Source organism: Dermacentor andersoni, chromosome 1 (assembly GCF_023375885.2).
Source record: "Dermacentor andersoni chromosome 1, qqDerAnde1_hic_scaffold, whole genome shotgun sequence".
NCBI classification, from domain to species: Eukaryota; Metazoa; Arthropoda; class Arachnida; order Ixodida; family Ixodidae; genus Dermacentor; species Dermacentor andersoni.
In genome coordinates, this window is record NC_092814.1 from 373,039,764 (window position 1) to 373,060,432 (window position 20,669).

At 45.7% G+C, this 20,669-nt stretch overlaps 1 protein-coding gene across 1 annotated transcript in view; it reads left to right on the forward strand.

Moving 5' to 3' along the window:
- Positions 1 to 19,970, forward strand: part of LOC126516510 (cytochrome P450 4V2-like) — a 236,330-nt gene extending 216,360 nt beyond the window's left edge. Inside the window, exons 10-11 of the mRNA XM_050166640.3 lie at positions 8,086 to 8,265; positions 19,534 to 19,970. Of these exons, the coding sequence (XP_050022597.2) occupies positions 8,086 to 8,265; positions 19,534 to 19,703 (350 nt within the window). The 3' untranslated portion in view covers positions 19,704 to 19,970. The remainder of the gene's footprint in view (positions 1 to 8,085; positions 8,266 to 19,533) is intronic.
- The last annotated feature ends 699 nt before the right edge of the window (positions 19,971 to 20,669 follow it).

The window sequence follows — 20,669 nt, forward strand, 5'->3', positions numbered from 1 at the left end:
GTACGGTATGAATTACCAGCAGCACACAAAAAGACAACTCATCGACTACAGGCATCGGGTAATAACAGGTATTTCCGGCTTTACCATGCTTGAAGACCTCTATGAGAAAGAGCAAATGGATAAGCACCTAGACAGAGTAGAGTTGCAGCCTGCAGCACAAATTCTTTGCCTCAAGAGCTCAGAACCTGGTCCCAAGGTACTATGCCAACTAGCATATGAGATGCAAAGACGACTACCCCTCCCTTCAGAAACAACCTCGGGAGCACCTGAACTTGAAACACAACAGGCCCATACCGTGCAATATGGGGGCAAACAATCAGGCCAGGAGTCTATATGCTACTGCCAAACACACAGAGGAGGTTGCTAATCATGAATATGCAAGCAAAAATCATGCACACATAGTACACTGATGTGGAAATAGCAGTGTAACAGTAGTATGACACTACATAAAACTAAACCGCATATAACTGAGTACCATTCCAGGTCATTCTACACCTAGAAAAGCTGAACTGAAAGCAATCAAAGCGGCACTTGTAGCGCAGATTGCACCGTACGCATCACACGATATTGTCATGAAAATCAGGAGATTGACACGCGACTTGCAAGCACATGGGCAGAAATTAAATTACAGGATATGTAGCCATGCAGATACTCCAGGAGACGAGTGGGCTTATAAGCCCGACATAATAATTGAAAACTGGACGAGTTGGTGTGTATTCATTATTAACTAAAGCGCAACACATAGACAACGCACAAGAACGAAGCGCTCTCTGTGTTCACTTCGCTCTTGTCCATCGTATTTCTGTTGCACTATAGTTAATGAATTCATAAGGCTGCACAGGAGAAGAATGATACGTCTCCGCCCGAGGGCCCGATTTCACATCCAAATCCAGGCGTGCGCGCGCGCGCACACGCACACACACACACACACACACACACACACACACACACACACACACACACACACACACACACACACACACACACACACACACACACACACACACACACACACACACACACACACACACACACACACACACACACACACACACACACACACACACACACACACACACACACGTTGCAAGGGTGCATAGCATGAAGGTGTAAACAGGATGACACTAGAAATGGATGAGGACTACCTTTCAACTGAAGTTCATAGTAAAAAGGTGGCGAGTTATACAACTTCCCAGAAAAAAAGAGACGATGAGCAAAACGAGAACAAGGTGAAAGCAGGAGCCAACGTTTCGACAAGTGGGCTTTTCTTCAAGGTCTACTTGTCGAAACGTTGGCTTTTGCTTTCACCTTGTTCTCGTTTTGCTGATCGTCTTGAATTTCTATCTCCCGCCTTCCCCGTGTTTTCCCCAGAAAAAGAAAGACATATTTGAAGGATAGATAAAAATTGGTGCTTGATGCAGCCAAACATAAATGAAAATGCTACAGAAAGAAAATACAGAAAAATTCCAAGTGGAGGAAAAAAATCATTACAATTGCCAATCCTGCATGCCTGCACCTTTCAAGAAACACTGTTGTTATTCCGATAGACAGACTGACAGCTTGCTTATGCAAGCACATTCTTCCAGTTCCATGCAATTGGAAAAAAAATGAGTTTCTTGGAAGGTAGCCACATGCACACTTGGTGATCACAATGTATTTTCTTTCCCTGGACTTGTATATTTATATGTATTTTCTCCCTTTCCCACGTTTATGTTTGGCTTCATCAAGCACTAGTTTTTATCAGGTTTTTATTGCTGTGCTACTTTCTGGTAACCTTTATAGATCACTGCATTTTCACAATAAACCTTTTAATTAGAAGTTAGCGTACCCTATTCTTACTGCTTCACACTATACATTCTTGCTACATTGGCCAAATAAAAGATTTTGTGAGGTACACAGAAGCATCATAAGGGCCACTAAAGTGACTTGTCGCAGTCTAAAAAAATAATGAATAGCCTGGCTGCAAATGGCACCAGAGAACACAAAGGACGAACAAGAAAACCGAGATGATCTAACAACCAAAAGTTAATGTACATACCGAGTAAATGCTGGCTGACATGCAATAAACCAAACATACACAAAAAGGAGAAGCAAAAATTCATATGTGTTTCCTGACAGGAAATGCATCCATTTCTAACGGAGGCCGTGCTGACAAGATTATCCCAGCATATTTAGATCTACAGCTTCCGTAATTTCTCTAGGCAGCTCATCTGCACAGAATGCTAGCTCCTTCTTCTACAATGCGCGCTCAGATGTCGAGAGTGCCTTGTAGAGGAGGAAGCTAGCATTCTGTGGAGATCGGCTGCCTATAAGAATTATGGAAGCTGCAGTTGCAAAGACACTGGGCGAATCTTGTCAGCATGGCCTCTGTTACACTTTCAGAGACGGATGCGTTTTCTGTTAGGCTCTGTATGGACACACATCAGTTTTTCCTTCTGCTTTTTGTGTAACTTCGATTTATTGCTTGTCAACCAGCGTTTACTCGGCATGTTCAATAAACTTTCATTTGTTAGTACGCCTCATGATCGTCTTGGTCTCTAGCAGAAAGGTGTTCATTCTTTTTACAGTGAAGCTGTATATGCCTAGGCAAAACACTCATGGTCCGTTCCCAAAACCCTTAGCGTAGGGGTATGAGCCATTGTTTAGGGGGGTGTGGGCCATTGCATTCGTATTGCATGATGGACGGCGAAATTTCCTGTTGGGTAGACATAGAAATGCTTATGCATTTCAAACATACATTTATCTACGTATTACTGCAGGGAAGGGACACAGAGGGGGACGGGGTTAAGACAAGATCATGATGTCATAATTATCTCGCAGCAAAGGTGTGGTGGGCGATTGGCTAGACCGATAGTGACGTCGTTTCTCTCTAGCAGCAGAGCACGCGTGCAGCAGTCTCTCTCTGACTTCCCAATAGGTTCAAAAATGTGTCCCTCTATTTAATTAAATGAAATGTGCAGCTCCGGAGTGTCACTTGGTAACTACAGTGCATAACCGAGTCATAAATACTATGATTAACGCATTACAAAACACAAATGCGTAACATAATTCAGAAAGACTTTGATGGACCCGCTGAATTAACACAATGAACCACTCATTGCACTTTCCACGATGGTGATCTTGCAAAGCGCGATGTGTGTCATTCCAAATAAACAATGTGATAAACCCAAGCCACACGTGTGCATAACCTCACTAAGAAACACAGACATGACCAATAATATACAAAGACTTGAATAAACCATCGGAATTAACCCGGTGATAAACACCAGGGCCGCACATTTCAGCTTCGCTGGTTCACCATCTGTACAGTAATTTTTTCTTGTATTATTTGTTAAGTATTCTATAATGTTTTGTCAGTAAAACACGCTGGACTAGTTGGTGCATTTATTGGTACTGCTTTTTGCTGGTTTTTTTCTTATTGTTGTGCCCTTCTTCCTTTTGTAACTACTAACCACTGGCCAGAGTTCTTTAGGAGGACGCCGTATTGTAACGAAAACGCATACCTTAGGGACATAGTTGCCTTCCAAGTTACAAGGTTTTTAGTTCCCGGTGTGCTCGATGCCGTTCGGTCAAGTCGTCTGCGCTTGTGGTTGCCGGAGTGTGCTCTCCTCTTGTTCGTCTTGCACCGGCGGGTCGGTGAGAGTGCGATACAGACAGTCAACATCAGAGTGCTTCCGTCCGGACTTGTCGTCGTCGTTATCATCATCATCATCATCATCATAATCATCACACTATTTTATGTCCACTGCAGGACGAAGGCCTTTCCCTGCGATCTTCAATTACCCTTGTCCTGCGCGAACCGATAACACATAGCGCTTGAAAATTTCTTAATTTCATCAACCCACCTAGTCTTCTGCCGTCCTCGATTGCACTTCCCTTCTCTTAGCACCCATTCTGTAACCCTAACGGTGCACCAATTAACTAACCTACTCATTACATGACCAGCCCAGCTCCATTTCTTTCTCTTTATATCAGTTAGAATAACGGCCATCCCTTATTGCTCTCTGATCCACACCGCTCTCTTCCTTTCTTTAAACGTTATGCCTAACATTTTTCGTTCCATCGCTGTTTCCGCGGTCCTTAACTTGTTTTCCAGCTTCTTTGTCAGTCTGCACGATTCTGCCCCATATGTCAGCACCGGTAGAATGCCCTGATTGTATACCTTTCTTTTTAACGATAATGGTAATCTTCCACTCAGGATCTGAAAATGTCTGCCCAATTCGCTCCAACCCATTTTTCTTCTTCTGTAAATTTCCTTCTCATGATCAGGGTCCCCTGTGAGTAATTGACCTGGATTCACAAACTCTAGAGGCTGACTAGCGATCCTGAACTCTGGATCCCTAGCCCGGCATTATCTTTGTCTCCTGCATATTCAACCCCACTCTTATACACTCTCCGTTAAGGTCCTCAATCATTTGTTGTAACTCGTCCCCAGTATTGCTGAACAGGACAATGTCATCTGGAAATCGAAGGTTGCTGAGGTATTCGTCGTTGACCCTACTCCTAAGCCTTCCCAGTTTAATAGCTTGAATACTTCCAAGGACGGAGTGAATAGCATTGGAGAGATTGTGTCTCTCTGTCTGACCCGTTTCTCTATAGGTATCTTCCTGCTTCTGTAGAATTAAGGTAGCTGTGGAACCTCTGTAGATATTTCCCAATGTATTTACGTAAGCGTCCTGTACTCCTTGATTACGTAATGCCTCTATGACTGGTGGTATCTCTACTGAATCAAATGCCTTTTCGTAATCTATAAAAGCTATATAGAGAGGCTGATTGTACTCTGGATTTCTCGATTACCTGGTTGATGACATGGACGTGATCTATTATAGAGTATCCCATCCTGAAACCTGCCTGTTCCCTTCGTTGACTAAAGTGCAACGTTGTCCTTATTCTAGTACAGATTATCTTGGTGAATATTTTATATAATACTGGAAGTAAGCTAATGGGCCTATAATTTTTCAATTCTTTAACGTCTCCCTTTTTGTGGAATAGCATAATGTTGGCATTCTTCCAGTTCTCTGGGGCCCTTGAATTTGATTGACAGTTCGTATAAGGGGCAGCTAGTTTTTCAAGCATTATGTCTCCTCCATCTTTGAATAAATTGACTGGTTGTCCATCTTCTGCTGCCGCTTTTCCCAGTTTTAAGTCTTGCAAGGCCCTTCTAACTTCTTCGCTAGTTACAGGAGGATCCTTTGTAACCTGTTCATTATTACATCGAACAGAGGTGTCGTGGCTGCTTTGGGTACTGTACAGGTTAGTATAGAATTCTTCCGCCGCCTTTAATATATCTTCGAGATAGCTGGTCATATTACGATGTTTATCTTTCAGTGCGTACATCTTGGTTTGTCCGATGCCAAGTTTCCCCCTCACTGATTTCATGCTGCATCCATTTTTTACTGCTTCCTCAGTCTTTCTCACGTTATAATTTCGAATATACCTTAATGTTCCTGGTTGATTAGTTTTGATAGTTCCTCGAATTCTATATGATTGCTTGAGTTGGACACTTTCATTCTTTGTCGTTTCTTTATTAGGTCCTTTGTTACTTCGCCAGCTTACCTGCCGTTTGCCTTGGTGCCTTATCTCCCACTTCAATGACTGCTTCTGAAGCCAGCTTAGTTACGATTTCATTCATCGCCTTTATGTCATCTTAATCTCTTTTTTCTAAGGCTGCATATTTGCAAGTACCAACCTGAATTGGTTTGCTTTTACCCTAACTGCGTCTAGGTTGGCCTGTTTCTTCTTGACCAATTTTACTCTTTCTTTCATCAAATTGAGGTGAATCCTAGCCCTCACTAACCTATAATCACTGCACTTTACCCTACCTATCGCTTCTACATCCTGCACAGCATGAAATTTCAATTCTTGTTTCCCCATTAGGGATTTTCCAGGTCCACTTTTTGTTCCAACGCTTCCTGAAGAAGGTGTTTATTATTCGCAGTTTATTCCTTTCCGCAGATTCTACCAGCATCTCTGCTCCAGTGTTCCTAGAATCCATGCCGTAGTTGCCAATTGCTTGTTAACCAGCCTGCTTCTCCCCCCCCCCCCCCACTTTTGCATTGCAGTCGCCCATGACTACAGTATACTGAGTTTGCATATTTCGCATTGCTAATTCAACATATTCATAAAACTGTTCCATTTCTTCATCATCGTGACTGGAGGTTGGAGCGTAGGTTTCTACTACCTTGATTCTATACCTCGTACTCAGCTTTATTACGATTGCTGCTACGCTCGATCTCATTAATGCTGCTTAATTCGTCGTTGTTGCCCGCTATGCCCTTATGGATTAGGAATTCCACTCCTAACTGCATTTGATCTGGTAGTCCTCTATAGCAGAGGATGTGGCCATTTGCCAACACTATAAGCCTCACCAGTTCTTCTAACCTTAATAAGGACAATGATATTCCAAAGAATGCCTGATAGTTCCTCAAACAGTCCTGCTAGGCTAGCTTTACTCGAGAGGGTTCGGGTGTTAAACGTTTCAATCGTCAGTTTCCACTGGCGGCCTGTCCGGGTCCAGAGATTCTTAGCACCCTCTGCTGCGTTACAGGTCTGACTGCCGCCATGGTCAGGTGCTCCTCAGCTGCTGGGGACTGAGGGCCATTGGTTGATTGAATGAGTAATTTGGGAGGGAGTGGCCGAATACTGCACCATGGAGGCCAATTCCTGTTCTGGTGAGGGAGTGTCTTGTTGAAGCTTAGTGGGTCTTCCTAATTTAGTTGTACGGGGATTAGTATAGACCCACTTGCTTTCGCCGTTTCTGTCGGTGTCAGGCGCCACTCCAAGCCTGCAGATTTCGAATCCTTGGAGTCTCAGGCTCCACCGCGCGAAACAGCCAGAAGGGTGCTTCGCATTTCTCAGCGAACACAAGGCATGGTGGTCACCTACGATGTTGAACGGCATACAGTGTAGGTGGGACCGGTATTTTGACGTAGAGCAGATGGGAACGAGGCACACTTTTTTCTATTGTAACACTTTCTGTAGCTTAAGTTATGACACATTCAATTCCGCCTAGAAACGAGGCAGTGACACAATTGCTAGCTAATCAACTAATTTTCTTATTTGGTGAAGTTATGCCCAAAAAGAAAGTAACACTCAAGCACAATGAAAGCGGCGAGCACTGTCGTTGATCGTCAATATCGGGTCCACGGGTCAAACGTGTCAGGTATGTAAGCATGACTCGAAGCACATTCCAGCGTAATTGCTGGTTCTCGCGTTCATTCAAGAATATAAAACACTATTCGCGTCGCGCATGTTATCTGATCACGTTAGGTAAACCGACAACATACACAACGAACAGTGATAAAACTCGAAAAGCTTCAGAGATAAAAAGGCGCGCTTGTGCTGAGCCATTGTACCACAGATGGTGGAAAAACGTCTCGAGAAAATATAAATAGGCACACGTGTCACTGGGTGCCCCAAGAGAAAACTTGGGCATTGCGGGGTTAGCGCTACTATGTGCGTCCTCATTGCTGTGCAATCCCCCCAGAATGGATGTGACACACGTCTTGTGAGGCTTTCTGTGTATTTGTGTGCGCATACAGCGCTATTCAGCATTCTTTCTTGTACGGAGATATACTGTTATACAAAGGACAAAATAAAAGAGACTGACACACGTGCGGGAACTTTCAACTGTTTGTTATTCGCTGGCACTTGTCGCTTGTGTTAAGATTATAGCGCATTAAACAAAACGATGTCATATAGCAACTAGCCCTATTCCACACTTTATTGAAAAATCATCACACATTGCCGTCCTCTCCGGACACCAGCAGCTAACTGCGACAGTCGACAAGGCTGTGCTCTTGTGATCCGCTACTTAGGCTACCTCGCAAACCCAAACGAGTCTCGCGTCATGCTGATTTCGACATTGCGCTCGATTTTTGGGTTTCTTAAAAATTTCCATATAAACTTTAGTACACCAATGGAACGTTTTCAGGTTGGTGCAAGTGGCATCAGCGTGATTCATTTTCGTCATTTTGAAGTGAAACAATGTTCTTTGAGGAAATTGAAATGAAATAAATTTGCAATATGAAGCCGTATTTCCACGTAAGAGAATACTTAACATTGACTCTTTGGCGTATTTTTCAGGCGAGTATACCATCCCCGAAAACAGTGACATCGACATCGTAATATACGCCCTGCACAGAGATCCGACTGTCTTTCCCGATCCGGAAGCTTTCAAGCCGGAAAGATTTTTACGAGAAAACGCGGCTAATAGGCATCCATATGCCTATATACCATTCTCAGCTGGCCCTAGGAACTGCATAGGTAAGTGTCGGATTTTCGGGATCGGAGTGGTGCAATAACACAATGCCTTCGAATTATGGGTGTTTCTGTGTTTTCTTCCTGCTGCCTAAATGTTAGCTTCCTCACGTCGCAGCCATTGTGATGAACGATGATGTTTGTCCACTAGTATAGAAATGTCGAAGATTGTCTCAGCTTCATCGTGCTTGCAACGGGTTCGGCTTCGATTGTACCATTTTGCTAAAGTGCTGAAAATGTTTCAAGCCCTCAACAATGCTCCATCTCGCCATTCGCTCACCGCGCCTAGGGAAACCGCGAGACGAACCGCGAGACAAACGAAATGACGCCGCCGAGATCATCGGTGCTATTGAAACCACTCATGAACTGGATCGTTTCATAAGTAAAGTATCTGACGAGGTTTATTGGAGTCGTCGAGCCTAGCCAGAAACACAGCGGCAGCAACGATAGCTCAGCTACACGGGCGAACTGGCCACGTGGCTCAGGAGGGTGACGGCGCTTTCTAGCGTGCTGATCTTCCTCTGGCTGCGAGACACAACTTTCTAGTGCGGTTGTTCTTCCTTAGAATCTCCCCGTGCTGAAAAAGGAGGCGTCCTGGCGACCTACGGAAACGACGAAACGATGGACTCATAATAAGGCTTGAGCCTGTCTACGCGAACAATTTCACGTCCCCGGCGTCGGTGGTCACTTGGGTGCGTCAGTGGCTCGATGATGTAGTTGAAGGGCGAGGTTTGGGCAATGGCGCGATAGAGACCATAATATTTTGGAAGTAGTTTGAAAGAGAGGCCAAGACTCGTAGGTGGGATCCAAAGCCATACGAGGGATTCAGCCAGGAAAGTAGGAGCAGGTCGGCCGTCGTCCCGTTGAAACTTCTCGCGAGATTGGTCTGCTGTAGAGAGCGAGCGGGCGAGCAGCTGACATTTCTCGGCATGCTTAGCGGTACTGAAAACCGGAGTGCACTCCGAAACATCTGGATGATATCGAAAAAGTGGGTCGATAGTACAGGAAGGTTCACGGCCGCAAAGAAGGATAAACGCAGAGAGAACCCGGATGTGGCTTGTTTGGCGGTGTTGCATGCGTATGTTACGAACGGTAGAACAAGGTCCCAGTTGCAATGATCCGAGGCGACATACATGGACAGCTTGTCGCCGAGAGTATGGTTTCACAGTTCTGCCAGGTCATTTGCCTGGGGATGATAGGCGGTGGTGCGGCGATGTATAATGTTGCATTGACGAAGGAGAGACTTCATTGCTTGAGACACATGCCCAGGAATTCTGGACATTCCCCTTCGCAACTTCACGGCAATGCACAAACATAACTGAATGGGCAAAATAAAAAAAAAAGCTAAATATCGGCCGAGGATTAATAAATTTCATCTGACTGAAGGGAATACCAAGAGTATTCCCTTCTAACAACATATGCATTTATGGCATTTAGTCGGAACATTGGTGGTGCGTTAAAGGAGTTAAAACAGGTCAGAGATGTGCGGTGAAATCATACGACAGGAGGAAATCGTTTTGCACCCTCCCGGCAGAGGCGACATTGATTTGAAAAGGTGCCAAATTCAAACCGTAAAGCGCTTTATTACAGCGGTCGTTGGAACGTTAATGCTAGAGGGAGTGTTATGCAGTAAGTTTGCACAGGCAAGTTTTTGGAGGATCAGCCGGGACGGAGGGAGAGTGATTACGCGTGTGCACGTCTTGAGCGTCCGTGTGCATGCTTGTATGCACGTGTACGCGCGTGTATGTGTGCGTGCGCCTACGCAGTTGCATGCGCATGAGTGCCTGTATGCGTATGTAAGCATTTGTGGCTCCTGTGCATGCGTGTATTTGCGTGTGCGTGCGCGTGTTAGTGCATGTGTGCGTGCTTATGATGCATGCGTGGGCGCGTGTGAATGTGTACGTGTGCGAACGTGTGGTTTCTTGTTTCAGTGTACATGCGTGCGAACAAAAGTGTGCGTGTTTTTGTGCGCATGGATAGATGTGGGTGCGTATTTTGTGTGTGTGTGTGTGTGTGTGTGTGTGTGTGCGTGCGTGCGCGCGCGAGAGAGAGAGAGAGAGAGAGAGGGTGCAAGCATGCGAGGGAGAGCGAGAGAGAGCATGTGTGTGCGTGGATGCGTATCTGTGCGTGTGAGGGTGTGTTTGTGTGCATTTCCTTCCTCACACCTACTCTCGGAGACAAATAGTATACAGAGTTTATTTCGACCCATCTTTAAACCCACGAGAGAACAACAAATGCTGCTGCAGTTAAAGCATTATCTTTTTCTGAAAGCGAAACCCCGCAAAAAAAAAAAATAAGAATGAGCCATTCCACTTTCTGAAGGTGGATGACGAGCGAAGCTGATCCGATCGGCGTTGTACACGTAATGTTCTCAACATATCGCACCGCGTGAGCACATCCAGCGCCTACTGCCGTCGCTCTTTCGACTGTATGGCGTTGATTTTCGAGAGCTCGTTATCGAACCATGGGCGGCCACATACTCGGCAGTTTATACGAAGTCGGGATCGAGAAAGCGTCTGTGCAACCATGCTCAGGCGCCGTCGAATACCAGCACCGTGCCCTCGTGGCGTCGGCGTTTCTTTGCGGCATTCCGGCCGTCGCGATGTGCGTCGTCAGCTCTTGCTCGTCCCTGACGTACAGTCGCGATCAATTTGGAGGTGATCGCGCGAGCATCGACCGGCGGGCCTTCCAAGCAACATAGCGGCCGATTTCGGAACTGCGAAGATAAAAATTGCGCTGCCTTCTTCCCCTATTATGCTCGTCCAGGCGGCACCCATCACCCCCAAGACCAACTCGCCACATTCTTGTGTTTTTTTTTTCCCATTCATGGCAATGATCTGTGTGCGTCGCTTCCTAATGCATATCTTGGCTAACAATGACTCCTCTGAGCAAAAGCTCATAACGCAATCGAAATAAATTCGCAGGCTCTGCCGTGAACGGTGACGGGAGTGACAGCTTTTCAGGGAACACCAAAAGAGAGAGAGGGGAGCTATCTCATGTTTCCCTCTAGACCGTCGGTGATGACGTAACGTGGCGCTGCTCCTAGTTTTGGTCGTCGCTCGACCGATCACCTTCAAATTGATCGCGACTTTACCACCACATCGCGGGCACGCCCTTGTTAGGCCGCCAGGTTGACGCGGCGTCGACGATCGCTCTCCCGCCGCTGCTCTCGCTATCGCTCCTCGTAGATACGCTGCTGTTCAGGCGTACGGGTCGCGCGTCCCCTAGCAACGGTGGAGCGAAATGGTATTGAGAATTCTCCTTGGTCACCTTATAAGGCACACACTACGTCGCGCACTAAGTCATACATTCACAGAGAGAGAGCTGCGACGGAGCGCCGTTTTAGACTCAGGTGGCCGTTAAACCAAGATCCGACGCGAGCGGGGATATGGGTTTGCTGTTGTGTTGGCCCTTTCATTCCCACTTTTTAAGGTGTTCTTCCAAACGGACGCCATAAAATCCTGTATCCTAGCCATAGACAGCTTCGCTTTAAAAAGAACACCTGAAGCGCCCAGATCGCGGCCTCAGATTTCTTCACGATGGCACAGTCACCATCGGCGCTGCGTAGCTGTTCACCTTAGTTATCTTCCTTCCCTCGGCGGCAGCGCATTGCCTTGATGCCAGCGACGCGCTAAATCTGCACATCATTGCGTCGTGTATCGGTTCTGCAACCAAGCAAGCTTTCGGCCGTACACGCATTCGATGCTATATCGACATTAAAGCTGAAAAGTGCTTGCATTCAAAACAATGTGAATTGGACTGACTGCAAGGAACATGCTCACGGAGGCATGTCTTTGATGGCGATATCAAAAAAGGCTGGGCGAGGCCAGGACGACGTTGCAGATGTTTTTTTTTTGCATTAGTTGCGCTTTCAACGGATTTATTTGCAAAATGTTTGTTGGTGTCGCTCTTACAGACGCATGTTTAATAAAAATTCCTTCGCTCAGCTAGACAATCTCGAGGACTAGCGCCAAACTCAATCAATTATTAAAAAGTTAGTTACTGTAGCTTCGTTTATTACGCAAACAACACATCAACTTTCTCCGTATGTGGAGGTTACCAATTTAACACTCGAATAGTGCAATGATGTTACCAAGATTTATATGGGTTTAATATATTTATTTGGTGCAGTTACAAAAAGGCGGCCTCTTGATAGTGCTGTACGCTTCTTATAGAGCAAGTGGACAGGTTATCTTGGCGGAAGTTGAGCTCGTGAGCTTAAACCCATGTGACCATGCAACCATGCCCTTCTGCCTTTACAACCGATCTTTCTGCATTATACAAGCAGCGCCTCTTACCCGCCGTGGTTGCTTAAGTGACTTTGGTATTGCGCTGCTGAGCACGAGGTCGTGGGATGAAATCCCGGCCGCGGCGGCCGCGTTTAGATGGAGGCGAAATGCCAAAACGCCCGAGTGCTTAGATTTAGGTGCACGTTGAAGGACCCAAAGTGGTAACAACTAATCCGGAGTCGCCCGCTACGGCGTGCCTCATAATCAGATCGGGGTGTGGGACGTGAAACCCCTTAATTTATTTTTTGAAGAAGCGCCTCAGGGCTACGGTACATGAGACAACGTGAGCGAGGACCTTGTACGCGCTCCCCATGAGATTTCTGAGTGTTGGCGGCACTAGGCTTGGTTTCCTGGCCTTATCAGGAATAAAAATAGCTGCTTTGGTGAAAACATTGAATATTTTTTTCAGTACCTTTGTCCCTGGTGGAGCAGCGCGTTAGAACGAAAAGTGTTGAAGTATTGTGAGGAGTGCCCTGCGGAATATTTGAATGTCTAGTATTAAGACCTACAGAAGAAAATACATAGATATTGGGACAATACTGGCATACGTACAGTCACATTAACTATGGGCTCAGACTTGGCAATACATACATATTGGGACAATACTGACATACTTACAGTCACATTAAATATGGGCTCAGACTTGGCGCCTATGGTGGAAGCGGCCAAAAAACAGCACGGCTACATTGGCACGCGAAATATTGGTTTATTGTATACCAGTATTGGGAACAGTGTTCAGCTCTCCAATTTTTGGTATGTCGATTCCCCAGAGCAGTCGTGGGGGCCCCTTCGACCATTTGAGGTAATATTTAAGGCGCCTTTACTGGGATGCTTTTTATTTTTTCCGGTGACCTTTCTTCAGCGGCTAACAACTGTTACAATGTTATTGTTTGGCACAAGGCGCGCCTGCACGTGTCCGAAATTTCCAGAATACTTTTGCATATTTTATAGCGAAAGAGCGTGATCTAGCCAGAATGCGCGCATGAAGCGAATACTGGTTAACCCACGCCTTAACCTGCACATCAGGGGGAGCGGGGGTATTCTGCAAGTGTCCTTCTAGTGGACATGTTCATTTCGTCTGCTGCTGAAGTTCTCATTGGCTGGGCTACGGTATGCGTCAGAAGGAGACAGGCGCCCCCAGCCAATCAGCACTTTAGTAGCAGACGAAGTGGACATGTCCACTAGGTGCACACTTGCAGAATGCCCCTCCAGATGCCGACAACAGACGACTACGCGCGGCGCTATGGTTGTGCTTTTAGCGTTGCTCCTTTTTCAGGGCACAATTGCGAAAAATATGGAATTAGATTTGGGACTCCCCATTTTGGAATCGTCTTCAATCGCGGAAAAAAAAAGAAGCAGATGCTGGAAGTTAGCTCTGTGTGTGTGCCTTGTAGTTCCTTTGCGTTCATGCACTAGTCGTGCGAAATGGAATGCTTCGCGACGTTGAGCTTGTTTCTAATGCGGTAAGCCTTGTCATTCAGGAAAGCTCCCCTTTGCAGACTTCTGTGAACCAAACACTTCCCGGGAAGAAATGAACGCACTCGGTGGTCATTTCACGGCATGGTCCATTAATTAAAGAATTTGGCCTGAAGATACGGTCCTGCTTTCGGCTCCACATCACGAATGAGTGCTTCCGCGTCGGCGCCAACATAAGTTGCGCAGTATAACAACAACAACAACAACAACAAAAAAAAAAACTCCCACGTAAAGTGCATCTTGAAATGATCTTTCAGAGTTTTGTGTAAAAACCATTTACCAAAATCTACATTTTAATTGCCCCCAAAGAAATTTGTGCCCATCGTTCCTAGTTTCTCTGTTTCATGTTATTCACATAAACGGAAACCTGCGCTATGTCATGCATGTTAAGGCACGGCTCAGTCGCGCTCAAAAAGCCCCAATACACTGGTGGGCTGATGAAATGTACTATTCGTGCATTTTATGTTGAAATAAGTAAATAAATAAATAAATAAATAAATAAATAAATAAATAAAGTTGTGTCAAGGTATGCATCGGCCAGACTAGACGGTTGATAAATGACTGTTTACGAGAGCACTTCTTGTGAATTAGGAACGGGACCGGCTCGCATTTACCGCACCACTACAAATGTTGCACGTGTGAGACACAACTGACGAGCACGATTATCCCACGGGGAAGCAGGGATACTATAGCACGTGAACTGACGGAGGTTTTCTACGATAGAAAAGTTAGTGAGAGGCGTTAGTATCGTTAGTATGAGAGTTAGTAATGAGAGTATCAGCCTGCTTTCACTTTACACAAAACAGTTGCATTTACTCAGTGCACGATTATGACAATGTGTTGTCAACTTGATCCTTGTTTCGTTATGCACAAGTTTGGGGTTTGTACATAGAACACATCAATTGCGAATGTGCACTTGTATCTTCTTAGTCCTCGTCTTATATTGCCTGAATGGCCTTGTAGTGTTTTTTTGTTGGGGCTGGCAGAGTGACTGCTGTTCTAAGGAAAATGTCGCAGTTTCACTCGAAACACGAAGCATCGACTGCGATAGCAAATTAGTGGACAGCTGTACAAAGTAAGGATAGCAGTTTTATCGGCCGTATAAACTTGCAAACACAGGAGCACTAACTAAATTAAGAAGCATGGTGTCATGCGCATACAAGCAGACATGAACACATCTGACTCAATGACCGCGGAAACTCGCTGTCAGAACACTGGCGTTAGAAAACGCGGCAGCGCAGCAAGCGAATCTACATTAGTGCTGTCTATAGCTTTAACGAAAAGTGAGCGCCGAGAACACACAACACGCACAAGGCTACGAGCCGCCGAAGCACCTAGACTCTGCCCCCAACCCAGATCGCCCTCAAGGCAAGGCCGGGTGACCGTCTGCAGCCGCCACCTGCGCATTCGCAGCCGGAGTAGAACGCCGCCCTCCCCCCCCCCCCCCTCCCTGCCCTCCTCTCCGTGCCTCACAACGTTGGGTGCCTCGCGCACGACCGGACACGACGAGGGTTGCCAGATTTGGCTATGAATGGCCAAATTGGGCTCCTCTTTACGGGGGTTGGCGTCGAAAATTCTCAGTTGGCTACATGGCTATATTTGGGTCATCTTCGTCTTAAGGACTTCCAAGTCCCGAGGACCACGTCAGCACTGACAAAATTCGGGAGCGCCGGTTTAGGAAAACCCAAATCTCATTGCTGCTACAAAGATATGTAGGAAATCTCGAAGGTTGTGTTTTAGGCAATGTCTGCGCTGGGAGGATGGCGTTAAGTCATGGCTGCCATGTTTATACGTCATTCCAGCGCTAACGTCTCCTTTTTGTTTTGGTTCGGCACCATCTGCTGCCGGTTCACGCGTGATTCAGTAATAAAAACAGTGGGGCTAACAGCTGTCGAGTATGTGTTCCGCGCCTGCTGCTATACAGCATACTGTTATGTGGACTTGCACAACAGCTCAAGTATACGTACACATGTCGTGACGCGTCATTATCACCCGTGGTCCTTCAATGTTTATCAAGGGTTCCTCGAAGTCCATTGCTTGGTTTTGCCGCATATCACTGCGTTACTTACCGAGTAACTTTACAAATAAATCCGCAAGTCGCTTTAAACGAGAAACGCTACGGTTCGAGTCTTTATGTGCAGTGCGCGTCACACTTGTGTAGAGCGCGGGAACGGCGGCCGCCGGGGGGCCACGGAGGCATCCAGCGACGTCTAATGGTAGCTGTTGGGTTCGAGATAAGAAGTGTCTGGGCGCGCAGCGGCCAACGCATTTAATCTCGGGCCCAGCCACTACCGTTAGTCGTCGCTGGTTTAAAGCCCATGCAAGAAAACTAAAGTAGCGCCACTCGTGTCATTGTGCAAGCACCTTCTCCTTTGGGCGTTTTGTCGATTGCAAATAAGTTAGTCGAGGTGCGACGCCCATCGAGGAAGGCCCTCGGCCGGAAAGATCGGCTTGTGCAATTATCCCGCTAGGGAAAACCATGGGGCGGTGCGGGTGGGAGCGCTGTAGTGGGAGACGTTCGAGACACGGAAAATGCGAAAAGGTAAAGTTCAGTACGACAATGGAATGCATGTAGGCGCAAGTGGCGTGATTTATGTCGTGTCTGAAAGTGTAAGAATACGCGGTATTCAGACAGTCACTTTACAGAAGTGCTCCCACTGTGTTTAGATGCACGACATAAAACCCCTAAAAAAGAACGCCGAAGACGCAGCTCCCGCGCTAGCGAGCGCGTGCCAGTCGAGCCCGGCCGTACTCGTGGCCCTCGCGTCCGCAGTTTCCTTGTGGCGCTGCTGCAGCTCCTGGGAGGCAGAGGCAAAGGGGTGCAGTTGGCGCTACTTTAATTTTTTTCAAGGGGTTCTACGCTGGCTGACTGCGGAGCGCCCCGGCGGCCGCCGTTCGCGCGCTCTACGCAAGTGTAGCGGGCCCTGTACATGCTCAGCGAAGCGCAGTAGTCTCGACTGTCGATCAAAACAAAATATTCTGCTCTAGTATCACCGAGCATCACCAAGTTGTGGGCTAGGACCAGGAATGCAAAAAGCAGTGCCGGAAATAGAAAGTTCCCCCTGCTGTCTGAGCTTGTCAAACTTGCCCTACTATCACTGCCTCTTTTGTACGCAGCTGTCGAAAGCGTGTTGTTTAGCCAGGTTTCACTGACAAAGAATGATCTGACAAACCGCATGTCGAATGAGACACTGCGTTAAGTCTGGTCCTACAAAGAGTGGGGACTGCTGCAAAGATTTTCACCCAGATAAACATATTCTGTCGCGTTTAATCTCTGCAGCTCTATATGGTCCAAGTGGCAGTGGGAGTTAACTAAAATGGGGCTATATCGTATATTTAGTCCATTTGCGTAAAGTCGCAGTGTGAAAAGTACCAACTGAGACCATACGCAATGTTTTTTTTAGTTCTTTATTTAGTCAAGCAGCTTTGTATTACGTGAAAGCAGCTTACGTGAATGGTACTTTCTGAATGTTGCATATTATTACAGTGATAAGCTCTGTAAATATATGAAAGGGATGTTTGTCCACAGTGAAGACAGCAAGACAATTGCTCACCAAAGGTCGGTGAGTGATTGCCTTGTCAAGGTCAGGAAGATAGCTTGTCGATTTTCATACCGTACTCCTGCGACAATTTTTCCCCTTTACAATATGTGCGTACGAGTAATTACTATTAAGGCTAAATATTTATTGGCACGTTCTTTATAGCCTTTGGGATAGTCCTTTGTTTGTCTTGCAATTCATTACATTCTACTTTGCTCACGCGTATTTTCGAGCTGTGATAAAAAAAGAAAGCTACGTTCGATATGCATTATAGGTTTTTGTGGTACTATTACGTCCATAGTTCTACTATGGACATAATAGTCATAGTCATAGTCAATAGGGTTCTACTGACTTCCTATTCTCATCTATAGTGCTTGAATTTGTTAGACAAATGTGTTTACGCTGTGCTCAGCTTCATGACAGACGTACACGACCTATAAAATAGACTTTGTGTACCCTAGTGGAAGTACATTTCTTAAATTTTTTTAAGTCGCACATAAACTAAGGTACACAGCCCCCCTAGAAAATTAGACAACACACGCATTCGTGCCTGCGTTCAAAGAAACTTAAGTACACGTTTTCATAATGCACTAATCTTGCCAGCGAATCCCTCTCTAAATATTGCGCAGTTCAACTGTTTTCGACACTAATACCACCTGGATTATTACCAGCGCCGTAATGCAGGTGATAGTTAAAGCTATCAACTTTAATTCACCTCTTCTGTTATGAGCCAGACGGTCGTTCTGTTTGTTCCCACTTAAAGGCGAACTGAGGTCACAACTGCGGCTACTTCGCAAGAGGAAAATGCGAGAAGGCTTCAAGTTTTCTCCAGAGTCCAGTGTGCCTCCAAGCGGCAGCATTTGCTAACTAATCGTCGAGCTGCTTTCGAGTAAATGCAGGGAGAAAGAGAGAGAGCGGGACAGAAATAACATGTTTATTTTATAAATCAAGCCTATCGGAAAGGCATCCCTATTTTAATACCTCGAGCGGGCACTCGATCATGACCAGCCGAGCCTTATCTTCGAGGTTAGATTTGGAAATATTTTTCCCGACTCTCTTAGAAAAATGCCTCGGTTAAAGTGAAGCGTTACCTAAACTTAACTCAGAACGTGGCTCAGTAAATACCAATAATGTCATGAGTAAATCGGAAAAGAAATTCTTTGGTTCATTGTAGCAATAAGTGGTGTCTCAATCCACGTCTGAGTGGCAGCTCTCACTGTGGGATTCCTTACGCTGATCTTGGGGCCGGTGTTGTGCTGGTTGCATGCGGCGGGAGTAATTCTAGAGCCGGAAAAATACTCGGTGAGATTTCGACACCATCTGCACCATCTATAAGACACCTGCAGAATATCATCAAACGTTTTGGCTATGTTTTTGGATACTTTTGGCTCTAAAGAAATATGGGTCTTCCTATTTTTGGGCTACATTTTTAGACCATTTGGCTATATTTTGTTGGGACCATCTGGCAACCCTGGAGACAGCGCGCTTGCTGCCTGTTGTTGTCTCTGTCGCGCGGGCGAGATTGCCCCGCGATCGTCGGCTCCCCTCGCACGCCTTCACTCGCACATACAGCGTAGGGCGCGTGGCGATAGTGTTATCACCCTTGGACTCCGTATGGAACCTCACGTTGATGGTGACGTCTGAAATGCGCTTGGAGTGTCCACATAATTGCTATCGCAATAAAACGCATAATGCTTATTTCGCGCACAAACAATCGGTGGTTTGGCTTATGACATTACAAAACCTATTCAAATTACGCAAATGTAACCAGAAGTTATTATCCTTGCTTCTTTTACTTCGTAGATATGAATATCTGACAACGCACTTACGGTAGCTACGGCACAAACATAAATGCCGCATGAAATATATCTGGTTTCTGCTGCTACAACGCCATGAAAATATTATTGCGCTCTTGTGTCAACTGCTTTTTTACAGCAAATTTTTAATTAATTGCTGCATCTCTATTACAGGACAAAGATACGCATCCATGGAACTGAAGATAATCGTCGCCACAGTTCTTCGACGCTTCTATTTGAAAGCGTTGGATCATCGTGATCAACTGATAATGAAATGCGAACTGGTACTGCGACCTGAGAATGGGTTGAGGATCGTTTTTACGCCACGACAATATCATGTGTAAACCACACCAGCTGTTCGAATTCTCTTCCCACTAGAATCCAGTGGACTTAGTCAACGTTGTTTTGCTTACTTGTTGGATTTCCATAATTAGTCAGCGCTTTCTGTGGTCCTTGTGTCATGTAAATCACTAGATTTTTGTCGCTTTCTCAACGTTTCAGCCATCAGCAGTGACTTGTTTAGCATTACATAAGGCTCGTTACACGGTACAATATGCAACGTAACCTTGGTCATATTTTCTCGAAAACGGCAAATCACTAATAACATTTTACAGGGCACAGTTATTTTCTCGAGAACGGCAAATCACTAATAACATTTTACAGGGCACAGTTTAAATCGTAGAGGTTAGAGAAATATAACTTTGTGAAACTACCTTCATGTTTCTTGGAGCTTTATTGCCAAATATCTGTGCGCAATCATCGAATGCGGAGACTTTCTGCTTTGAACAAAAGCATTCTGAACACGACGTTGTATTTGCCGCAGATGCATGAATTCCAGTATAAGGTGCGAGAAATCACCTGTCGAATGATACGCACTCTCCTGTCCATGTAGACAGAGCTCTCTTTCTCCCCTCTACGCGTGTAGTGTAACAAAACAGCTAATACTGAATAGTTGTATAATATTGTTTGCCTTCCGCTACTAGAATATGACTGGGTAGTTTGAGGCAGCATGTGTAAATATAATTGTGGCCTGACTGAGGGCGTGAAGTTTAATTTTATATCGATTTTCAAAGCAGCATTTGTGCCACTGTGGCGACTGTAGTGTAAACATTTAAAATTTACTCCAATTTGTACTTGTAAAGCCAGACGTTTTGGTCCTCTTAAAGGAGGCTCATTGTTGGCTCAGACTCCCCAAACTTGTTGGTCATGTATAATTTTGCGTACTACTAATCATTGTCCTGCGGCTTCACATTTAGAAATACGGTATACGTATTCTGCCTAATATTATATATACTTCAGAGCTCGCTTAT